The sequence below is a fragment of the Bombina bombina genome, unplaced genomic scaffold, assembly GCF_027579735.1.
Source record: "Bombina bombina isolate aBomBom1 unplaced genomic scaffold, aBomBom1.pri scaffold_1964, whole genome shotgun sequence".
In the NCBI taxonomy this organism is placed as follows: Eukaryota; Metazoa; Chordata; class Amphibia; order Anura; family Bombinatoridae; genus Bombina; species Bombina bombina.
The window spans coordinates 17271-35000 of record NW_026511939.1 but is presented as its reverse complement, the minus strand read 5'-3'; the positions used below and the strand labels follow the sequence as shown (position 1 = coordinate 35000).

General features: G+C 42.7%; 1 protein-coding gene across 1 annotated transcript in view; it reads left to right on the top strand.

The window, feature by feature from the left end:
• The window catches only part of LOC128644019 (chromodomain-helicase-DNA-binding protein 4), a gene marked incomplete at both ends in the record, with an annotated part of 42923 nt that overhangs the window by 7979 nt on the left and 17214 nt on the right, over positions 1-17730 (top strand). The window contains 7 exons of the mRNA XM_053696782.1: positions 7105-7305; positions 7385-7522; positions 7607-7728; positions 7875-8048; positions 9260-9401; positions 9512-9643; positions 10522-10639. Coding sequence (XP_053552757.1) covers positions 7105-7305; positions 7385-7522; positions 7607-7728; positions 7875-8048; positions 9260-9401; positions 9512-9643; positions 10522-10639 — 1027 coding nt within the window. The remainder of the gene's footprint in view (positions 1-7104; positions 7306-7384; positions 7523-7606; positions 7729-7874; positions 8049-9259; positions 9402-9511; positions 9644-10521; positions 10640-17730) is intronic.

Sequence of the window (17730 nt, the reverse complement as noted above, 5' to 3'; positions counted from 1 at the left end):
AAAATTGTGTGATATTTGTGCCATAGCGTCCAAACAAAGTAAGGACAGTACTGCCACAGAAAATGAAATTGCCCAAGATGATTCCTCAGATGAGGGGAGTAGACATGATACTACATCATCTCCTACTGTGTCTACACCAGTTTTGCCCACGCAGGAGGCCCCTAGTACATCTAGCGCGCCAATGCTTATTACCATGCAACAATTGACGGCTGTAATGGATAACTCCATAGCAAATATTTTATCCAAAATGCCTGCATATCAGAGAAAGCGCGATTGCTCTGTTTTAAACACTGAAGAGCAGGAGGGCGCTGATAATTGTTCTGTCATTCCCTCACACCAATCTGAAGTGGCCATGAGGGAGGTTTTGTCAGATGGGGAAATTTCAGATTCAGGGAAAATTTCTCAACAAGCTGAACCTGATGTTGTGACATTTAAATTTAAATTAGAGCATCTCCGCGCACTGCTTAAGGTGGTGTTATCTACTCTGGATGATTGTGACAACTTGGTCATTACAGAGAAATTATGCAAGATGGACAAATTTCTAGAGGTTCCGGTGCACCCCGACGCTTTTCCTATACCCAAGCGGGTGGCGGACATAGTGAATAAGGAGTGGGAGAAGCCCGGCATACCTTTTTGTTCCCCCCCCCCTATATTTAAGAAATTATTTCCTATGGTCGACCCCAGAAAGGACTTATGGCAGACAGTCCCTAAGGTCGAGGGGGCAGTTTCTACTCTAAACAAGCGCACTACTATTCCTATCGAGGATAGTTGTGCTTTCAAAGATCCTATGGATAAAAAATTGGAAGGTTTGCTTAAAAAGATTTTTGTACAGCAAGGTTACCTTCTACAACCCATTTCGTGCATTGTTCCTGTTACTACAGCAGCGTGGTTCTGGTTCGAGGAACTAGAAAAGTCGCTCAGTACAGAGACTCCATATGAGGAGGTTATGGACAGAGTTCATGCACTTAAGTTGGCTAACTCTTTTATTTTAGATGCCGCTTTGCAATTAGCTACATTAGCGGCGACAAATTCAGGGTTTGCAATTGTGGCGCGCAGAGCGCTTTGGCTAAAGTCTTGGTCAGCGGATGTATCATCCAAGACAAAATTGCTTAACATTCCTTTCAAAGGTAAAACTCTATTTGGACCAGAATTGAAAGAGATTATCTCAGACATCACTGGGGGAAAGGGCCACGCCCTTCCACAAGATAGGCCTTTCAAGGCCAAGAATAAGTCTAATTTTCGTTCCTTTCGCAATTTCAGGAACGGACCGGCCTCTAATGCTGCATCCTCTAAGCAAGAGGGTAATGCCTCACAGCCCAAACCAGCCTGGAAACCTATGCAAGGCTGGAACAAGGGTAAGCAGGCCAAGAAGCCTGCTGCTGCTAACAAAACAGCATGAAGGAGTAGCCCCCGATCCGAGACCGGATCTAGTAGGGGGCAGACTCTCTCTCTTTGCTCAGGCTTGGGCAAGAGATGTTCAGGATCCCTGGGCACTAGAAATTGTTTCTCAGGGTTATCTTCTGGAATTCAGGGAACTACCCCCAAGGGGAAGGTTCCACATGTCTCACTTATCCTTAAACCAAATAAAGAGACAGGCCTTCTTACATTGTGTAGAAGACCTGTTAAAGATGGGAGTGATACACCCAGTTCCAATAAAGGAACAAGGAATGGGATTTTATTCAAATCTGTTCGTAGTTCCCAAAAAAGAGGGAACTTTCAGACCAATTTTGGATTTGAAGATCCTAAACAAATTTCTCAGGGTACCATCGTTCAAGATGGAAACCATTCAAACGATTCTACCCACTATCCAGGAAGGTCAATTTATGGCTACCGTGGATCTAAAGGATGCGTACCTACATATTCCTATCTACAAAGAACATCATCAGTTCCTAAGGTTCGCCTTTCTGGACAAACATTACCAGTTTGTGGCCCTCCCATTCGGGTTAGCCACTGCTCCAAGGATTTTCACAAAGGTACTAGGGTCCCTTCTAGCGATTCTAAGACCGAGGGGCATTGCAGTAGTACCATACTTGGACGACATTCTAATACAAGCGTCGTCCCTGTCAACAGCAAAGGCTCATACAGACATCGTTCTGGCCTTTCTCAGATCACACGGATGGAAGGTGAACATACAAAAAAGTTCTCTGTCTCCGTCAACAAGAGTTCCCTTCTTGGGAACAATAATAGATTCCTTAGAAATGAGGATTTTTCTGACAGATGTCAGAAAGTCAAAAATTCTAAGCACTTGTCAAGTTCTTCATTCTGTTCCACGTCCTTCCATAGCGCAGTGCATGGAAGTAGTAGGGTTGATGGTTGCAGCAATGGACATAGTTCCTTTTGCACGAATTCATCTAAGACCATTACAACTGTGCATGCTCAAACAGTGGAATGGGGACTATACAGACTTGTCTCCAATGATTCAAGTAGATCAGAAGACCAGAGATTCACTCCGTTGGTGGCTGACCCTGGACCATCTATCCCAGGGAATGAGCTTCCGCAGACCAGAGTGGGTCATTGTCACGACCGACGCCAGTCTAGTGGGCTGGGGCGCGGTCTGGGAATCCCTGAAAGCTCAGGGACTATGGTCTCGGGAAGAGTCTCTTCTCCCGATAAACATTCTGGAACTAAGAGCGATCTTCAATGCTCTCAGGGCTTGGCCTCAGCTAGCAAAGGCCAGATTCATAAGATTCCAATCAGACAACATGACGACCGTTGCGTATATCAATCATCAGGGGGGAACAAGGAGTTCCCTGGCGATGAAAGAAGTGACCAAAATAATTCAATGGGCGGAGGATCACTCCTGCCACCTATCTGCGATCCACTTCCCAGGTGTGGAAAACTGGGAAGCGGATTATCTGAGTCGTCAGACATTCCATCCGGGGGAGTGGGAACTCCACCCGGAGATCTTTGCCCAACTAACTCAATTATGGGGCATTCCAGACATGGATCTGATGGCGTCTCGTCAGAACTTCAAGGTTCCTTGCTACGGGTCCAGATCCAGGGATCCCAAGGCGACTCTAGGGGATGCACTAGTAGCACCTTGGACCTTCAACCTAGCTTATGTGTTCCCACCGTTTCCTCTCATTCCCAGGCTGGTAGCCAGGATCAAACAGGAGAGGGCCTCGGTGATCTTGATAGCTCCTGCGTGGCCACGCAGGACTTGGTATGCAGACCTGGTGAATATGTCATCGGTTCCACCATGGAAGCTACCTTTGAGACAGGACCTTCTTGTTCAGGGTCCATTCAAACATCCAAATCTGGTCTCCCTCCAGCTGACGGCTTGGAGATTGAACGCTTGATTCTATCAAAGCGTGGGTTTTCAGATTCTGTGATAGATACTCTGGTTCAAGCCAGAAAACCTGTAACTAGAAAGATTTACCATAAAATATGGAAAAGATATATCTGTTGGTGTGAATCCAAAGGATTCCCATGGAATAAGATAAAAATTCCTAAGATTCTCTCCTTTCTACAAGAAGGTTTGGAGAAAGGATTATCTGCAAGTTCTCTAAAGGGACAGATCTCTGCTTTATCTGTCTTACTACACAAGACTGGCAGCTGTGCCAGATGTTCAAGCATTTGTTCAGGCTCTGGTTAGGATCAAGCCTGTTTACAGACCTCTGACTCCTCCCTGGAGTCTAAATCTAGTTCTTTCAGTTCTTCAAGGGGTTCCGTTTGAACCTTTGCATTTCATAGATATTAAGTTACTATCTTGGAAAGTTTTGTTTTTGGTTGTTATTTCTTCTGCTAGAAGAGTTTCAGAGTTATCTGCTCTGCAGTGTTCTCCGCCCTATCTGGTGTTCCATGCAGATAAGGTGGTTTTGCGTACTAAGCCTGGTTTTCTTCCAAAGGTTGTTTCTAACAAAAATATTAACCAGGAGATAGTTGTACCTTCTTTATGTCCGAATCCAGTTTCAAAGAAGGAACGTTTGTTACACAATTTGGACGTAGTCCGTGCTCTAAAATTCTATTTAGAGGCTACAAAAGATTTCAGACAAACATCTTTGTCTATTCTGGTAAAAGGAGAGGTCAAAAAGCGACTTCTACCTCTTTCCTTTTGGCTTAAAAGCATCATCCGATTGGCTTATGAGACTGCCGGACGGCAGCCTCCTGAAAGAATCACAGCTCACTCCACTAGGGCTGTGGCTTCCACATGGGCCTTCAAGAACGAGGCTTCTGTTGACCAGATATGTAAGGCAGCGACTTGGTCTTCACTGCACACTTTTGCCAAATTTTACAAATTTGATACTTTTGCTTCTTCTGAGGCTATTTTTGGGAGAAAGGTTTTGCAAGCCGTGGTGCCTTCCGTTTAGGTAACCTGATTTGCTCCCTCCCTTCATCCGTGTCCTAAAGCTTTGGTATTGGTTCCCACAAGTAAGGATGACGCCGTGGACCGGACACACCAATGTTGGAGAAAACAGAATTTATGCTTACCTGATAAATTACTTTCTCCAACGGTGTGTCCAGTCCACGGCCCGCCCTGGTTTTTTTAATCAGGTCTGATGAATTATTTTCTCTAACTACAGTCACCACGGTACCATGTGGTTTCTCCTATATTTTTCCTCCTGTCCGTCGGTCGAATGACTGGGGTGGGCGGAGCCTAGGAGGGACTATATGGCCAGCTTTGCTGGGACTCTTTGCCATTTCCTGTTGGGGAAGAGATATTTCCCACAAGTAAGGATGACGCCGTGGACCGGACACACCGTTGGAGAAAGTAATTTATCAGGTAAGCATAAATTCTGTTTTTTTTTTAGTACTGATAATTTGGTTATTTTATTTATAAATAATCACCCATACAATTACACAGAAAGTACAATTGTTTTCTATACCCCCTGCTTGTTGCTTGGAGATTGTGGCTGAATACAGAATGATTTGCATATCATTAGATAAGTGGTTTGGATAGGCTGTGGGGCGTGGTAAAGTATCATGGAAGTACAGCCCTTTTGCTTGGGTGTTCCACAATTGTCAAGCTGCAACTACAAGCAGTGTTACAAAAAGTAATATTTATACAGAATTTTACAAAATGTATTCATCAGTATACATTTTTATAGTCATGACAACTGCACAATTGTAGATACTGGAGTTTTTCACTGAGTGTACTGGTCCTTTAAACATGCTCAGGCAGTGGAATGGAGATTATGCAGATTTGTCTCCTCGAATAACCCTGGAACAGGAGACGAGGGACTCTCTTCAATGGTGGTTGTCTCCGGATCATCTATCCCAGGGGACATGCTTTCACAGACCTTCTTGGGTGATTGTGACAACAGACACCAGCCTTTTAGGATGGGGAGCGGTCTGGGACTCCCTAAAAGGTTCAGGGAGTATGGACTCAGGCAGAGTCTGTTTCTCCGATAAACATCCTGTGGAACTAAGAGCGATCTTCAATGCTCTTCTGGCCTGGCCTCAGTTGACTTCGGCACAGTTCATCAGATTTCAGTCGGACAACATAACGACAGTGGCTTACATCAATCATCAGGGAGGAACGAGGAGTTCCTTAGCGATGACACAGGTAGCCAAGATAATCCGGTGGGCGGAGGCCCATTCTTGCCATCTGTCAGCGATCCACATCCCAGGGGTGGACAACTGGGAGGCGGACTTTCTGAGCAGGCAGACTTTTCATCCGCGAGAGTGGTAACTCCATCCGGAAGTATTCTCCAGCCTGATTCTCAAATGGGGTCGGCCGGAGTTGGATCTCATGGCATCTTGTCAGAATGCCAAGCTCCTGAGATACGGGTCAAGGTCTAGGGATCCTCAGGCGGAACTGATAGATGCTCTGGCAGTTCCTTGGTCCTTCAGCCTAGCATATCTATTTCCCCCATTTTTTCTTCTTCCTCGGGTCATTGCTCAAATCAAACAGGAGAGTGATCCTCATTGCTCCTGCGTGGCCTCGCAGGATTTGGTAGGCCGATCTGGTGGACATGTCATCCCTGCCACCGTGGAGACTTCCATTGAGGAAGGATCTCCTCATTCAAGGACCCTTCCTTCACCCAAATCTAGTTTCTCTGAAGCTGACTGCTTGGAGATTGAACGCTTAATAATATCCAAGCGGGGTTTTTCTGATTCGGTCATAGAGACCTTGATTCAGGCACATAAGCCTGTAACTAGAAAGATTTACCATAAGATATGGCGTAAATATCTTTATTGGTGTGAATCCAAGGGCTACTCATGGAGTAGAGTTAGGATTCCCAGAATGTTGTGTTTTCTCCAAGAAGGTTTGGAGAAGGGTTTGTCGACAAGGTCTCTAAAGGGTCAGATCTCTGCCTTATCTATTTTGTTACACAAACGTCTGGCAGACGTCCCAGATGTAAAATCTTTTTGTCAGGCCCTGGTTAGGATCAGGCCTGTGTTTAAACCAGTTACTCCTCCATGAAGTCTGAATTTAGTTCTCAAAGTTCTTCAAGGGGCTCCGTTTGAGCCTATGCATTCCTTAGATATTAAGTTGTTATCTTGGACAGTTTTATTTCTTGTTGCTATTTCTTCAGCTTGAAGTGTCTGAGCTTTCGGCGTTGCAATACAATTCGCCTTACCTTATTTTTCATTTGGATAAGGTAGTATAATTTGATACTTTTGCCTTGGCTGAGGCAGCTTTTGGGAGAAAGGTTCTTCAAGCAGTGGTGCCTTCCATTTAGGTTCCCTGTCTTGTCCCTCCCTTATCATCCATGTACTCTAGCTTTGGTATTGTATCCCACAAGTAAGGAGGATGATCAGTGGACTCATCGTGTCTTAAAAAAGAAAAGAACATTTATGCTTACCTGATAAATTTGTTTCTTTTTAGACACGATGAGTCCACGGCCGCCCTGTTCTTTTAAGACAGGTTGTTAATTTTTGTAAACTTCAGACACCTCTGCACCTTGGCTTTTCCTTTCTCTTCCTAACTTTGGTCGAATGACTGGAGTGGGAGGGCGGAGCTATTTAACAGCTCTGCTGTGGTGCTCTTTGCCTCCTCCTGCTGACTAGGTGTATATCCCACAAGTAAGGATGATGATCCGTGGACTCATTATGTCTAAAAAACTAATTTATCAGGAAAGCATAAATTTTTTTCTTTTTGCTCACAAATCCTCTGCTTAGCTTATCCAATCTATATTTTTGTGCTTTTAACTTTTATAGGGCCATTCAAAGGGACCCTTCCTGGTCAGTGCACCTCTTTCTACCATTATAAACTGGGAGAGAGAGTTTGAAATGTGGGCTCCAGATATGTATGTTGTCACATACGTTGGAGACAAGGACAGCCGTGCTGTGATCAGAGAAAACGAATTCTCTTTTGAAGACAATGCCATTCGTGGGGGCAAGAAAGCATCACGTATGAAGGTGCGTTTTGAATGTTAGTGAGGCCACGAGTGAGGCAATGTGTGCAGGTGTCTGATAGCTCTCTCACTCTGTTCCACAGAAAGAAGCGTCAGTTAAGTTCCATGTGCTGCTGACTTCCTACGAGTTGATCACCATTGATATGGCTGTGCTGGGCTCTATTGACTGGGCCTGTCTGGTTGTAGATGAAGCTCATCGTCTGAAGAATAATCAGTCCAAAGTAAGTGGATGGGAAGTGTCTAGTGGCACATGTTTTCTCAGATATTTGGGTCACTAATAAAATTTGTTTCCCTTGGATGTCTAGTTTTTCCGAGTTCTGAATGGATACACCCTACAGCACAAGCTGCTGCTCACTGGGACCCCCCTGCAGAACAATCTGGAGGAATTGTTCCACTTGCTGAACTTCCTGACTCCTGTGCGATTCAAGTATGTTCTGAGCATTAGGCTTGGCTGTTTTCTATACCTGATATAACCATTTGCCTCTTATTTGCTTATTTTATAAAGTGCAGTGGTCTTGTGCTCCCGGTGAAACTTTTTTTACTTTTTTTTTCCTCTTATCCCTTCACGTCTAGTAACTTGGAGGGTTTTCTGGAGGAGTTTGCAGACATTGCAAAGGAAGATCAAATAAAGAAACTTCACGACATGCTCGGTCCCCACATGCTTCGTAGGCTCAAAGCTGATGTCTTCAAGAATATGCCATCCAAGACTGAGTTAATTGTGCGTGTGGAGCTCAGCCCCATGCAGAAGTGAGTGTCCGCAGATGTTACCTTCTGTGTGAGCACTTTGTTACATCATAACATGGTGTTGTAGGACCAAGTGTCGCCCGGATTCCTATAAATAACATCAGACTGGTATAGCTCAGTCAAAAGCTTAAAGGGACAGAAGCAAGAAAATGCTCAGTCATCTCATGTATTTAAATTTGTATCCACCTTAAAGGGACAGTGCTATAAATTGTTTTCCCTTAATGTGTTTCCAATTACTTTATTTACCAGCTGCAGAGTATAAAATGTATGAGATTTGCTTTTTTTAAGGCTTATTTGTGTATATGAATTAGCTGATTTTGTGTTTTGAAGCCACAACCTAATAAAATGGGTTGAACTTGTAGCTATAATCAGATCTTATTACTTTATCACATAGTGTACATATAAATGCTTCTTTATCTTATATCTGTCCATAAATCAATCACCAATACTTTGAGAGAGCAATGGAAAATTAACATTTTATTACCTTATCTCTTCTATACCCCACTGGGAGGGTAATTTCTTCTACTGGCTGTGTTAACACAGCTTGGCCTTGAGGCCAGAAACTTTTAGGATGGGTGGGGATACCACCGGCTAAATAAATTATTTCAAATGCCAATATAAGGGTAATGGAAATACTTGTAAACCATTTAATACACTCCAGCAGGTAAAGTGGATCATTGGGAACAAATTAAAGGGGGGAACATTTTTGAGTAAACTGTCCCTTTGGTTAGATACAGCTCTGGAGTGGCATTACATTTCAGCACCAGAGCTAAACATGACCAGTAATTGGCGTCTGCGCACGTCTGTCAGGATTGGCTATGTATTCTCTCTCCAGAGCTGACTTTAAATGCTTTTGTAGGGCTTATACCAGCAGTAGTGCTTTAACAGTGCATTTTCTTCTTGCATATTAGTCCCATCAACAATTCGTGTCCCAAAGTTGTTTCTTGTGAATTCAGAGTAGTAGATTTTTTTGTTTTCCCCTTATGGACAAATTTAAATCTTCACTTTGCTGTCCCCCTGTATCGTGACAGACATCAGCCAATCACTCACTATGCATTGAACTCTTGCACATGCTCAGGCGTTTACATAAAAAGGCTGATCGTTATTGTGATGGAAGTAAATTGGAAAGTCTCTTTAAAACTGCAGAATTTGTATGACTTGATTAAGTCTTTGTGTCCAATTATTCAAATTCCTCCTCCTTTCCTCCCCCTTAGGAAATATTACAAGTTTATTCTCACCAGGAATTTTGAGGCCCTAAATACTCGAGGTGGCGGTAATCAGGTGTCTCTTCTCAATGTGGTAATGGATCTGAAGAAGTGCTGCAACCACCCTTACTTGTTCCCAGTGGCGGCCATGGTAAGCGGGGTCTGAATGCAATACCCAGTACAGTGTGTGTGTATAGCACTGAAGTATGTGTGCTGCGTATGAGACTGCTGGATACCTTGTAACCCTGCTTTTATTTACAGGAAGCACCGAAGATGCCTAATGGGATGTATGATGGCGGCGCCTTGATCAAGGGTGCCGGGAAGCTGTTTCTGCTGCAGAAGATGTTGCGCAAGTTAAAGGATGATGGGCACAGAGTGCTTATCTTCTCGCAGGTAACCTTGTGCTGTGTAAATGCAACTGTGTGGAAATGGTTCAAGTGAAATCATTAATAGTGCAGGAAATATAGGCCGATTTTAGTATAAGCTCTTGTTTTCTATGGCTCACTGTTGTCGTATTCATCTCCTGCAAATGGCTGTGGTCACACCCCATTTATACTAGATGCAAGTAACCAATCAAGTGTATACAAGTAAACTAAGAGGTCTGGTTATTCCAGCAAGTCAAGCACAGCGTTGCATCAAGGTTAAACATTTCATTTTTCCTGTATGTCATAGAAGAGACATGCACTTAACTAGACTATGAAACTGTGTATAGGGCCACAAAACTACAGTTCCCACAAGTCTCTGTACGGGTCATTCCTATTCAACATGTCCTTATGACTTCTGACGTTTGAGCTCACGTTGGTAAATATCTTGAGCTTTCAGGGACACACTAGTGTTGGTTATGTAGACAAAGGGCCCCACGAGTGGCTGTAGCAGAAATATACTTGTATAACAGAGGATTCTGACCATTTAGTGATGCTGTATGCATTTGTTTTCATGTGTCTGAGTTGTGCTTTTTGGCTGTGGTGGGGAGAGGTCCTCTCTGCTCATACAAAGATCTCCATTTTGTTATCTGTTATTGAAGTCTAGTGTGGGAGCATATCATCTGTTCATGTCCTGCTGGGTTTTGTCATTAAATTCTGATGACGTCACTTGGAGAATATATTCGTGATCTCTGTTTAGAAAGTAAAGACTACCTTTCCTTGTGTTTTAAGTGTCAGCTGGAGCCAGTAAAGCTGCACATCTGGGCTCTGACTTAAAACTAGTTATCTTTTTACCCGCACTACTAGTGGTTTTGCTCTAGTCACTGACACTTGCTTCTTGTATTTCAGATGACAAAGATGCTGGACCTATTGGAAGATTTTATGGAGCATGAAGGTTATAAGTATGAGAGAATAGATGGAGGTATAACTGGAAACATGCGTCAAGAAGCTATTGATCGCTTTAATGGTGAGTACTGTACAGTTTGTCCTACACAATTGTATTACCCACTGTGTGCTCACTCAGCCTATCTGCCTGGTGGCTATGCATTTAATGGGATGTTCCCTAGATAAGCTGAGCAGTCATCTGGTTTCTTTTTTATGACACAATGAGTCCACGGATCATCTTAATTACTAATGGGATATTCACCTCCTGGTCAGCAGGAGGCGGCAAAGAACACCACAGCAAAGCTGTTAAATAGCTTCTCCCCTCCCACCCCAGTCATTCTCTTTGCCTACGTTAGTGATAGGAAGTGGTAAAGTGAGGTGTTAGATTAGATTCTTCAATCAAGAGTTTATTATTTTAAAGTAGTGCAAGATTGTGCTGCTTTTGTCCTAGGGTGTAGCCGTAGTCCATATCAGTCTCTTCAGTAGAGCTTTGGTGGCTTTAGAGCAATGGGAACTTGTGGGACATAATTCTCACTGCGCCTCCCATGTATTCTTGCTGCTCTATATCTTTAGTCTGAGGTAAAGATTACTCTGCGTGTTTTTTCCTCCACAGGTCAATGGGAGGGAGAGGACCTCTTAAGCCTGTGAGCTGCCTTGCTGTCAGGCAGAAGTAAAGGTAAGTGCTACTTTAATTTTTTCTGGGGGACTCAGAAAGAAGTAAGCACACCATTGTCACAAGTGCACAGGGATAGAAGAGGCACTTATGTTAGGACATTATAAACTCTTCTAGTCTGGAGAGGAATGGGGCAGCATTACATTGCAGGCACTAGGGCTGGAGAAATGCTTTATGGCTCTGGTGGTTTCACTTTATTTTTCTATACAATGTACACGGAACTTATATGTACATCAGAAACGGAGCTTCTAGTTACGCCAACGATGAGTGAGTCTCTTTCATGGTGGCTGTCTCAGGAACCTGTTCTGCAGGGCATGTGCTTCCTGCGCCCATCCTGGGAGATCTTAACAAATGCAAGTTTGACAGGCTGCGGTGCCGTGTGTATTTCTCTCAAGGACCAGAGGAATCGATCCTTCTAATCGGTGTTCTGGAACTGAGGGCCAGCTTCAACGCCCTTCACTTCTGGCCCCAGTTGCATCCCGTCCGTTTTTGTCTGATTTCAATCAGACATCACTACAGTGGGCTATTTCAATCACCAGGAACCCAGTTCTCTGGCAATGCGGGAAGTGTCTTATATTCTTCAATGGGCAGACACATACCAATGCCAAATATCAGCCATCCACATTCCAGGTGTGGACAATTGGGAAGTGTATTTTCTGAGCAGACAGACTGCACTCTGGGGGAATGGTCGCTAAACTAGGAGATCTGATAGCTTCCGAGATATGGATCAAGAGCTCCTCAGGCAGAGTTGGACGCCTTAGCAGTTTCTTGGCATTTCAGTCTAGTGAATCCTTTTCCTCATTGATATATTCTATCGATTATTCACTTGAATCAAACAGGAGGGAGCTTCTGCGTGGCCACGCAGGGCTTGGTATGCAGACCCTGTGAGAATGCTGTTAGCTCCTCAATGGAGGCTGCCTCAGAGGCTGGAACTTCTGGCGCAAAGTCTGTTCTATCAAAATCTAGATGTCTGAGGCTGGCTGCATGTAGATTGAACTCCTTTTTGTCCCAGAAAGGATTCTGAGGTGTTGATTGACATGGATTCAGGCTAAAAAAAACCCGTTGCCAGGCGTATTTACCATAAGGTGTGGAGGGCTTATCTGTTTTGGTGTGCGGAACATGGGTACCCTTGGCACAAAGTGAAGACTCCGCCTGTTAGCTAGTTCTCATAGAGGTCAGATTTCTCTTCGTTTCTTTGCATAAGAAGTTGACTCATTGGCCAGATGCTCAGTCGTTTGTTCAAACTATTGCTAGAATAAGACCTATTTTTAAACCTATTACTCCTCTATGGAGCCTTCATTTTGTTCTTAGTTATTCAGTTTGAGCCTCTACATTCTATTGATATAAGTTGCTTACTTGGAAAGTGTTGTTTCTGTTAGCTATTTCCTCTGCCCGTAGAGTATCAGAATTGTCTGCCCATAAGTATGACCTGCCTTATCTAGTGTTCTATTTGGATAAGGCTGTACTTCTAAGGAGAGGCTATTAACATAATCTGTTGCTACCAAGGATTTTCGTCAACCATCTTCGTTGTTTATCCTGTATTCTTTTAAGCGCAAGGGTCTGAAGGCCACAGCTGTTACCCTATCCTTCTGGCTCAGATGTTTAAAGCAGGTCAGCAGCCTCTGTCTATACTTACGGTACTTTCTACTCGTGTGGTGTCTTCTTCCTTTACCTTCAAGAATGAGGCTTTGGTTGAACAGATCTGTAAGGGTCCTACTTGGTCCTCATTGCGTACTAATGAAATGTTAGATTTGATGTTTTCTTTTTAAAGACACGATGAGTCCATGGATCATCTTCATTACTTATGGGATATACACCTCCTGGTCTGCAGGAGGAGGCAAAGAGCACCACAGCAGAGCTGTTAAATAGCTCCTCCCTTCCCTCCCACCCCAGTCATTCTCTTTGCCTACGTTAGTGATAGGAAGAGGTAAAGTGAGGTGTTAGATTAGATTCTTCAATCAAGAGTTTATTATTTTTAAAGTAGTGCAAGATTGTGCTGCTTTGTTCTAGGGTGTAGCCGTAGTCCATACCAGTCTCTTCAGTAGAGCTTTTGGTGGCTTTAGAGCAATGGGAACTTGTGGGACATAATTCTCACTGCGCCTCCTATATATTTATGCTGCTCTAATCCTGATAGCCTAAGCAAATTTAACTCAGGCTTTATAATTTTCCACAGGGCTATGGGAGGGAGAGGACCTCTTAAACCTGCGGGACTGTCTTGCTGTCGGACAGCATTAAGGTAGTGCTGACTTTTTTTTTTTTTTTTTTTTTATTCTGAGGAAATAAAAAGCTCAGAGAAAAGTGGGCACTTTAATGAGGCACATATCGCATAAGGCTCAGAAACATGGGGCGCTTTATGTTGGGACATTTACTCTCTATGATGGAGTTTTTCTTTTGGACAGCACAAGTACAGGAGCACTGGGGCTGGGAGATAAGCTTATTTAACATTACGGTGGTTAATTTCCCTAACGGTTTATTTTTCTATGAAGCCGGTCGTGTTATATTTGGTAATGCCCTGGATGGGCGGGGGTATCCTTTTGCGCGTTTCTCTAAACTGCGCAGTATTCAGCCTTGTCTAGTGTGTTATGGACGTCTGTGCAACGTCGCACTCAAACCGCATGGTTGTTGCATAAATTGAGCACGCGTTTTTAGCGCTATACAGACCTTAGTATCCGGATCGCTACAGACATAGAGTCCGGTTGGCAGGTAGGCGCCTCAGCAGAGCTGCTGAGGTGTAAGGGGGTCTGAATTTACTTTAACTGAGAATACGTCTTTTTTCCTACTGCAATAAAATAGTTGACTGTAACGGCACCCCCAAGCATAAAAGGGTTAAACCGCCGTTTAGTAGATCTTCCCTTTCAGAGGCACAGCATACAGTAAATTTCCCCTCTCCCTCCCCCCAAGCATGAGTCAAAGCTCCATGGTGAGGGTCAAACAGATATCAGCCAGAGCTGTGGGTTTATTGTTCTTATATACACATTCTTACACATTAGTACCACCCACAGGGTTTTGTAAAACAACCAATAAACACATACAATACTCTCAGACACTCCCACACAAAATCCTCCCCTCTGCCTGATGCAATTACCTTACACAATGGTTGATGCAGTTACCTTACACAATGGGTGATGCAATTACCTTACACAATAGTAGATACAATTACCTTACACAATGGATGATACAATTATCACAGACAGAGAAATACAGTTCAATTGCCATGGAGCCAAAGTCTTTCGTTGTACAAATGCGCTACATGGCATAGCTATCTGGGGTATCACTGTCCAAATAGGGCAAGTACCGAATGACCCGGCTTTCGTGTCTTTGCAGGGGAAAAGTAAGCATTTCAACATGGGGCCATAGTCTAAAGGCAGCAGGCGGGCAACCAGGCTCCTCCAATGCACAGTGGCAAGATTGGTCTCGTCACATTGACGGTTTACTTAATAAAGGTTTTTAAGTAATTTAGAAGTTTGTTTTTTGGGGAGACGTGTTTTTTCTTCCTGCAAGTAAGTTTCCTTTTAAATTTTAAAGGGATAGTAACGTTTTTATTGTAATAAAAAAAAAAAAATTTGTTAAAGTAAAGTTTTATCACATTGTAATTTTTTATTTTTTTATTTTTTTTTATAATAATTTTTTATTGAGGGTTTTTCATAATGACGACAAAAAACTATGGAATAGACATGTTTCAAAACATAGCAATGATTGTCGCAATAACAATATAACAGGCAAAAAATAAAAAATAGAATATATATAATGGATGCCAAGATATATCTGAAAACCTAATTTTGTTTTTTTATATAACAATATGGGTAGCTATTAGTCCAGGCCATAATGTTAAAAAGGTACTCTGGAAGAGCACAGTAGCTACCATATAGACCCATTTTATTCTGAACTAATTTGTACTTGAACGCTTCATATTGTTAAAGTCAGGGTCATAATGTCAAAAGCTTCATAAAAAGCAAGGGGGGAATTAGGAAATTGTCAGCGGGTAAGCACCGCTTATACAGGTAATATGTCTATATAACAATATTATAGCATACTTAAATTATTTGATGGAAATAGAAACAATAGCAGTATAAATAGCTATGGTTAACTACTGTGGGGGGGGCGAGAGATCATAGAAATGTTAATGAACATGGTCGCTTTATTTATCGTTGTATAACATGTGGCATGGGAGCGCGAAACTGACATGTAAGATATAACATTGATTAAATTTAACTAAAAGTATACTATGTATGTAGCCTAAACTGCATGCGGCTATAACCTGAGTACAATACTAACTGTCACATACACATGGGTTAATAGTCGCAGACTGCTTGAGGCCACACTACAGATTGGTATCATGCATAGATATGATGCAATATAATACAATACAAAAGAGAAAATCTCCAATAGGAATATAAGAGTTCATAGCAAGATGGTACCAAGGGTAAGTATACAGATATCACGTATCATATAGGTGAGTAACAAAAGCTGGGGTTTTCCCCTACTAGGGTATTATTATGTAAGACCTTTGTGAAATCGGGGTACATAAGAGGTTGTTGGTAGTGCCCCTAATATGAGCGCAGGTATATCTTTAGATAATGAACAACATCCACATATGTCTTGAGCTATATATATTAAATGAAGTATGTGAAGGTGAAAGCATAAACCCCTACGTATAGATCTGCAGTAGTACTAATACTTTAAATAGGCAAATTTTGCCAGGATATATATAGTGCCTGGTGTATAGGTGCCATGGGCTGGGTAGTGTGTTAATACTTAAGGTAAGTGCCTCCTACTTCACACACATATATACTGCAATACGGAGTAAAGGAAGATAGATATGCTAAGTATAATAAACAATGTATACTTCAGCGGCTGGTCAGCAATCAGACAGTGGTAATAGGACCAAGATCACCATTATTTTGAAAATATAAGATGCTATTATAATGGTAAGTCAGTATAGGCACAGTTTGGTTATGTATACATATAGCCTCTATATAAGAATCTGGGGCTATAGTAGTTGCAGTACCCATAACAGATGGCTTAAACAGCATGTCAATACTTAGGATGTTTAATGGCAGTGGCCACCGATACCTTTGCGTATATATTAAAATTATTTTTTAAAAATATTGCTGCAATGTATGGGCTTATAAGTGCCCGGCTGAAACTTAGGAATTCCAGGTCATAGGGTAAGTGGGCATCATACCCGCTCCTGCAAATATATATATTAGAAGAAGTGCTTACCCGTAATGTTCCCTGACTGAGATTACTAATAGTATTATTATATTAAGATCTTTCCTAAAATGCGACAACACTTTTGCAAGTGCATATGAATTTAGCTAGGTAGGCAGTATGAATATTAATTTTTGTAGGATAGACTAATAATAGGGAAAAGTTAGCCTTAAGTATTATAGGTCTCACAAAAAATACACAGGAAAATTCTGCAGCTGAACAACTGGTAGTTTGTATGTTGTCCCAGGGAGCACGAAGTATGTATTAGAAGTATCTAAAGCAGTGTATGCCAGACTGTATCAGGGGTACTGTAGTTTACCAGTTAGGTATTCTAGGCACATTGAATAGGAGTAGCAGCTGCTGCATGTAAATAAGAACCTCAAACCATAGTAACCTGAGAATCACTAGTTTGTGACAAGCTTAATCAGTGGTATAAACTGTAAACTAAGAAACATAGGACCAAACATAGGAAGACTATATAAAATGTGAATGTCTTAAGCAAATGTTCAACATTAAGAAGGTTCATACTGTCCTTGATAAAGGTGTTACTGGGATCTTGAGTCAGTGCTTGAAAATGCCCCTAGGTCCAGCAGGGCAGCAGGGGCACTAAGCTTGGATTTTGGCTGACCATCAACCTATTCCACATGGAGCTTGGTGAATTGCATAGTATAGGAGGGTATGTGAACCGTCAGAGCCTGAGATCATTACTCTCAGACAAAAGGAGAGTGGGAAAAAGTTCTCTTGAGCGGGCACTATTAATAAGATGCATGGCTTGGCCTCCATTGACTGACATACCATATCACTCTGTGGTGACCGCTCTAAACTTGCAGCGGTGTGCGATGGAGATGCAGCGTGGCTAATGAGACCTGGGCTGTAGCGGGTCAATTGCGGAGAACCCAAAACCTCATCGCTTTTGTGTGGCAGAGGAGGCTGATGGAGTGTCATCGACAGGCATGTCCTGGGTAACACCGTCTGTGCGCCTCTGAGGTCCCGGTCAAGTAATTGCTTGGAATCCTCCTCCGCCATTAGCATAGAATCCGATCTCGGCTGGGTCTCTAATCTCATCAAAACTGGGCCCTTCGTGTCTGTACGGTTCCTGTCGGTTGACATCCGGTCTGTATTTCTGGCTTTCTTCTGTACCGGCACCAATAAGTGATCTAATAGCGACAGTAGGTCATCAGCTAGGCTCCTATAGTGTCTCTCCAACATTTGCTAAGTATTCAGCTCCCAGAGTAGTAGCGCTTCCATAGTAGGGAGGTTAGATGTAAATCAATGGAGTTCAATGGTCC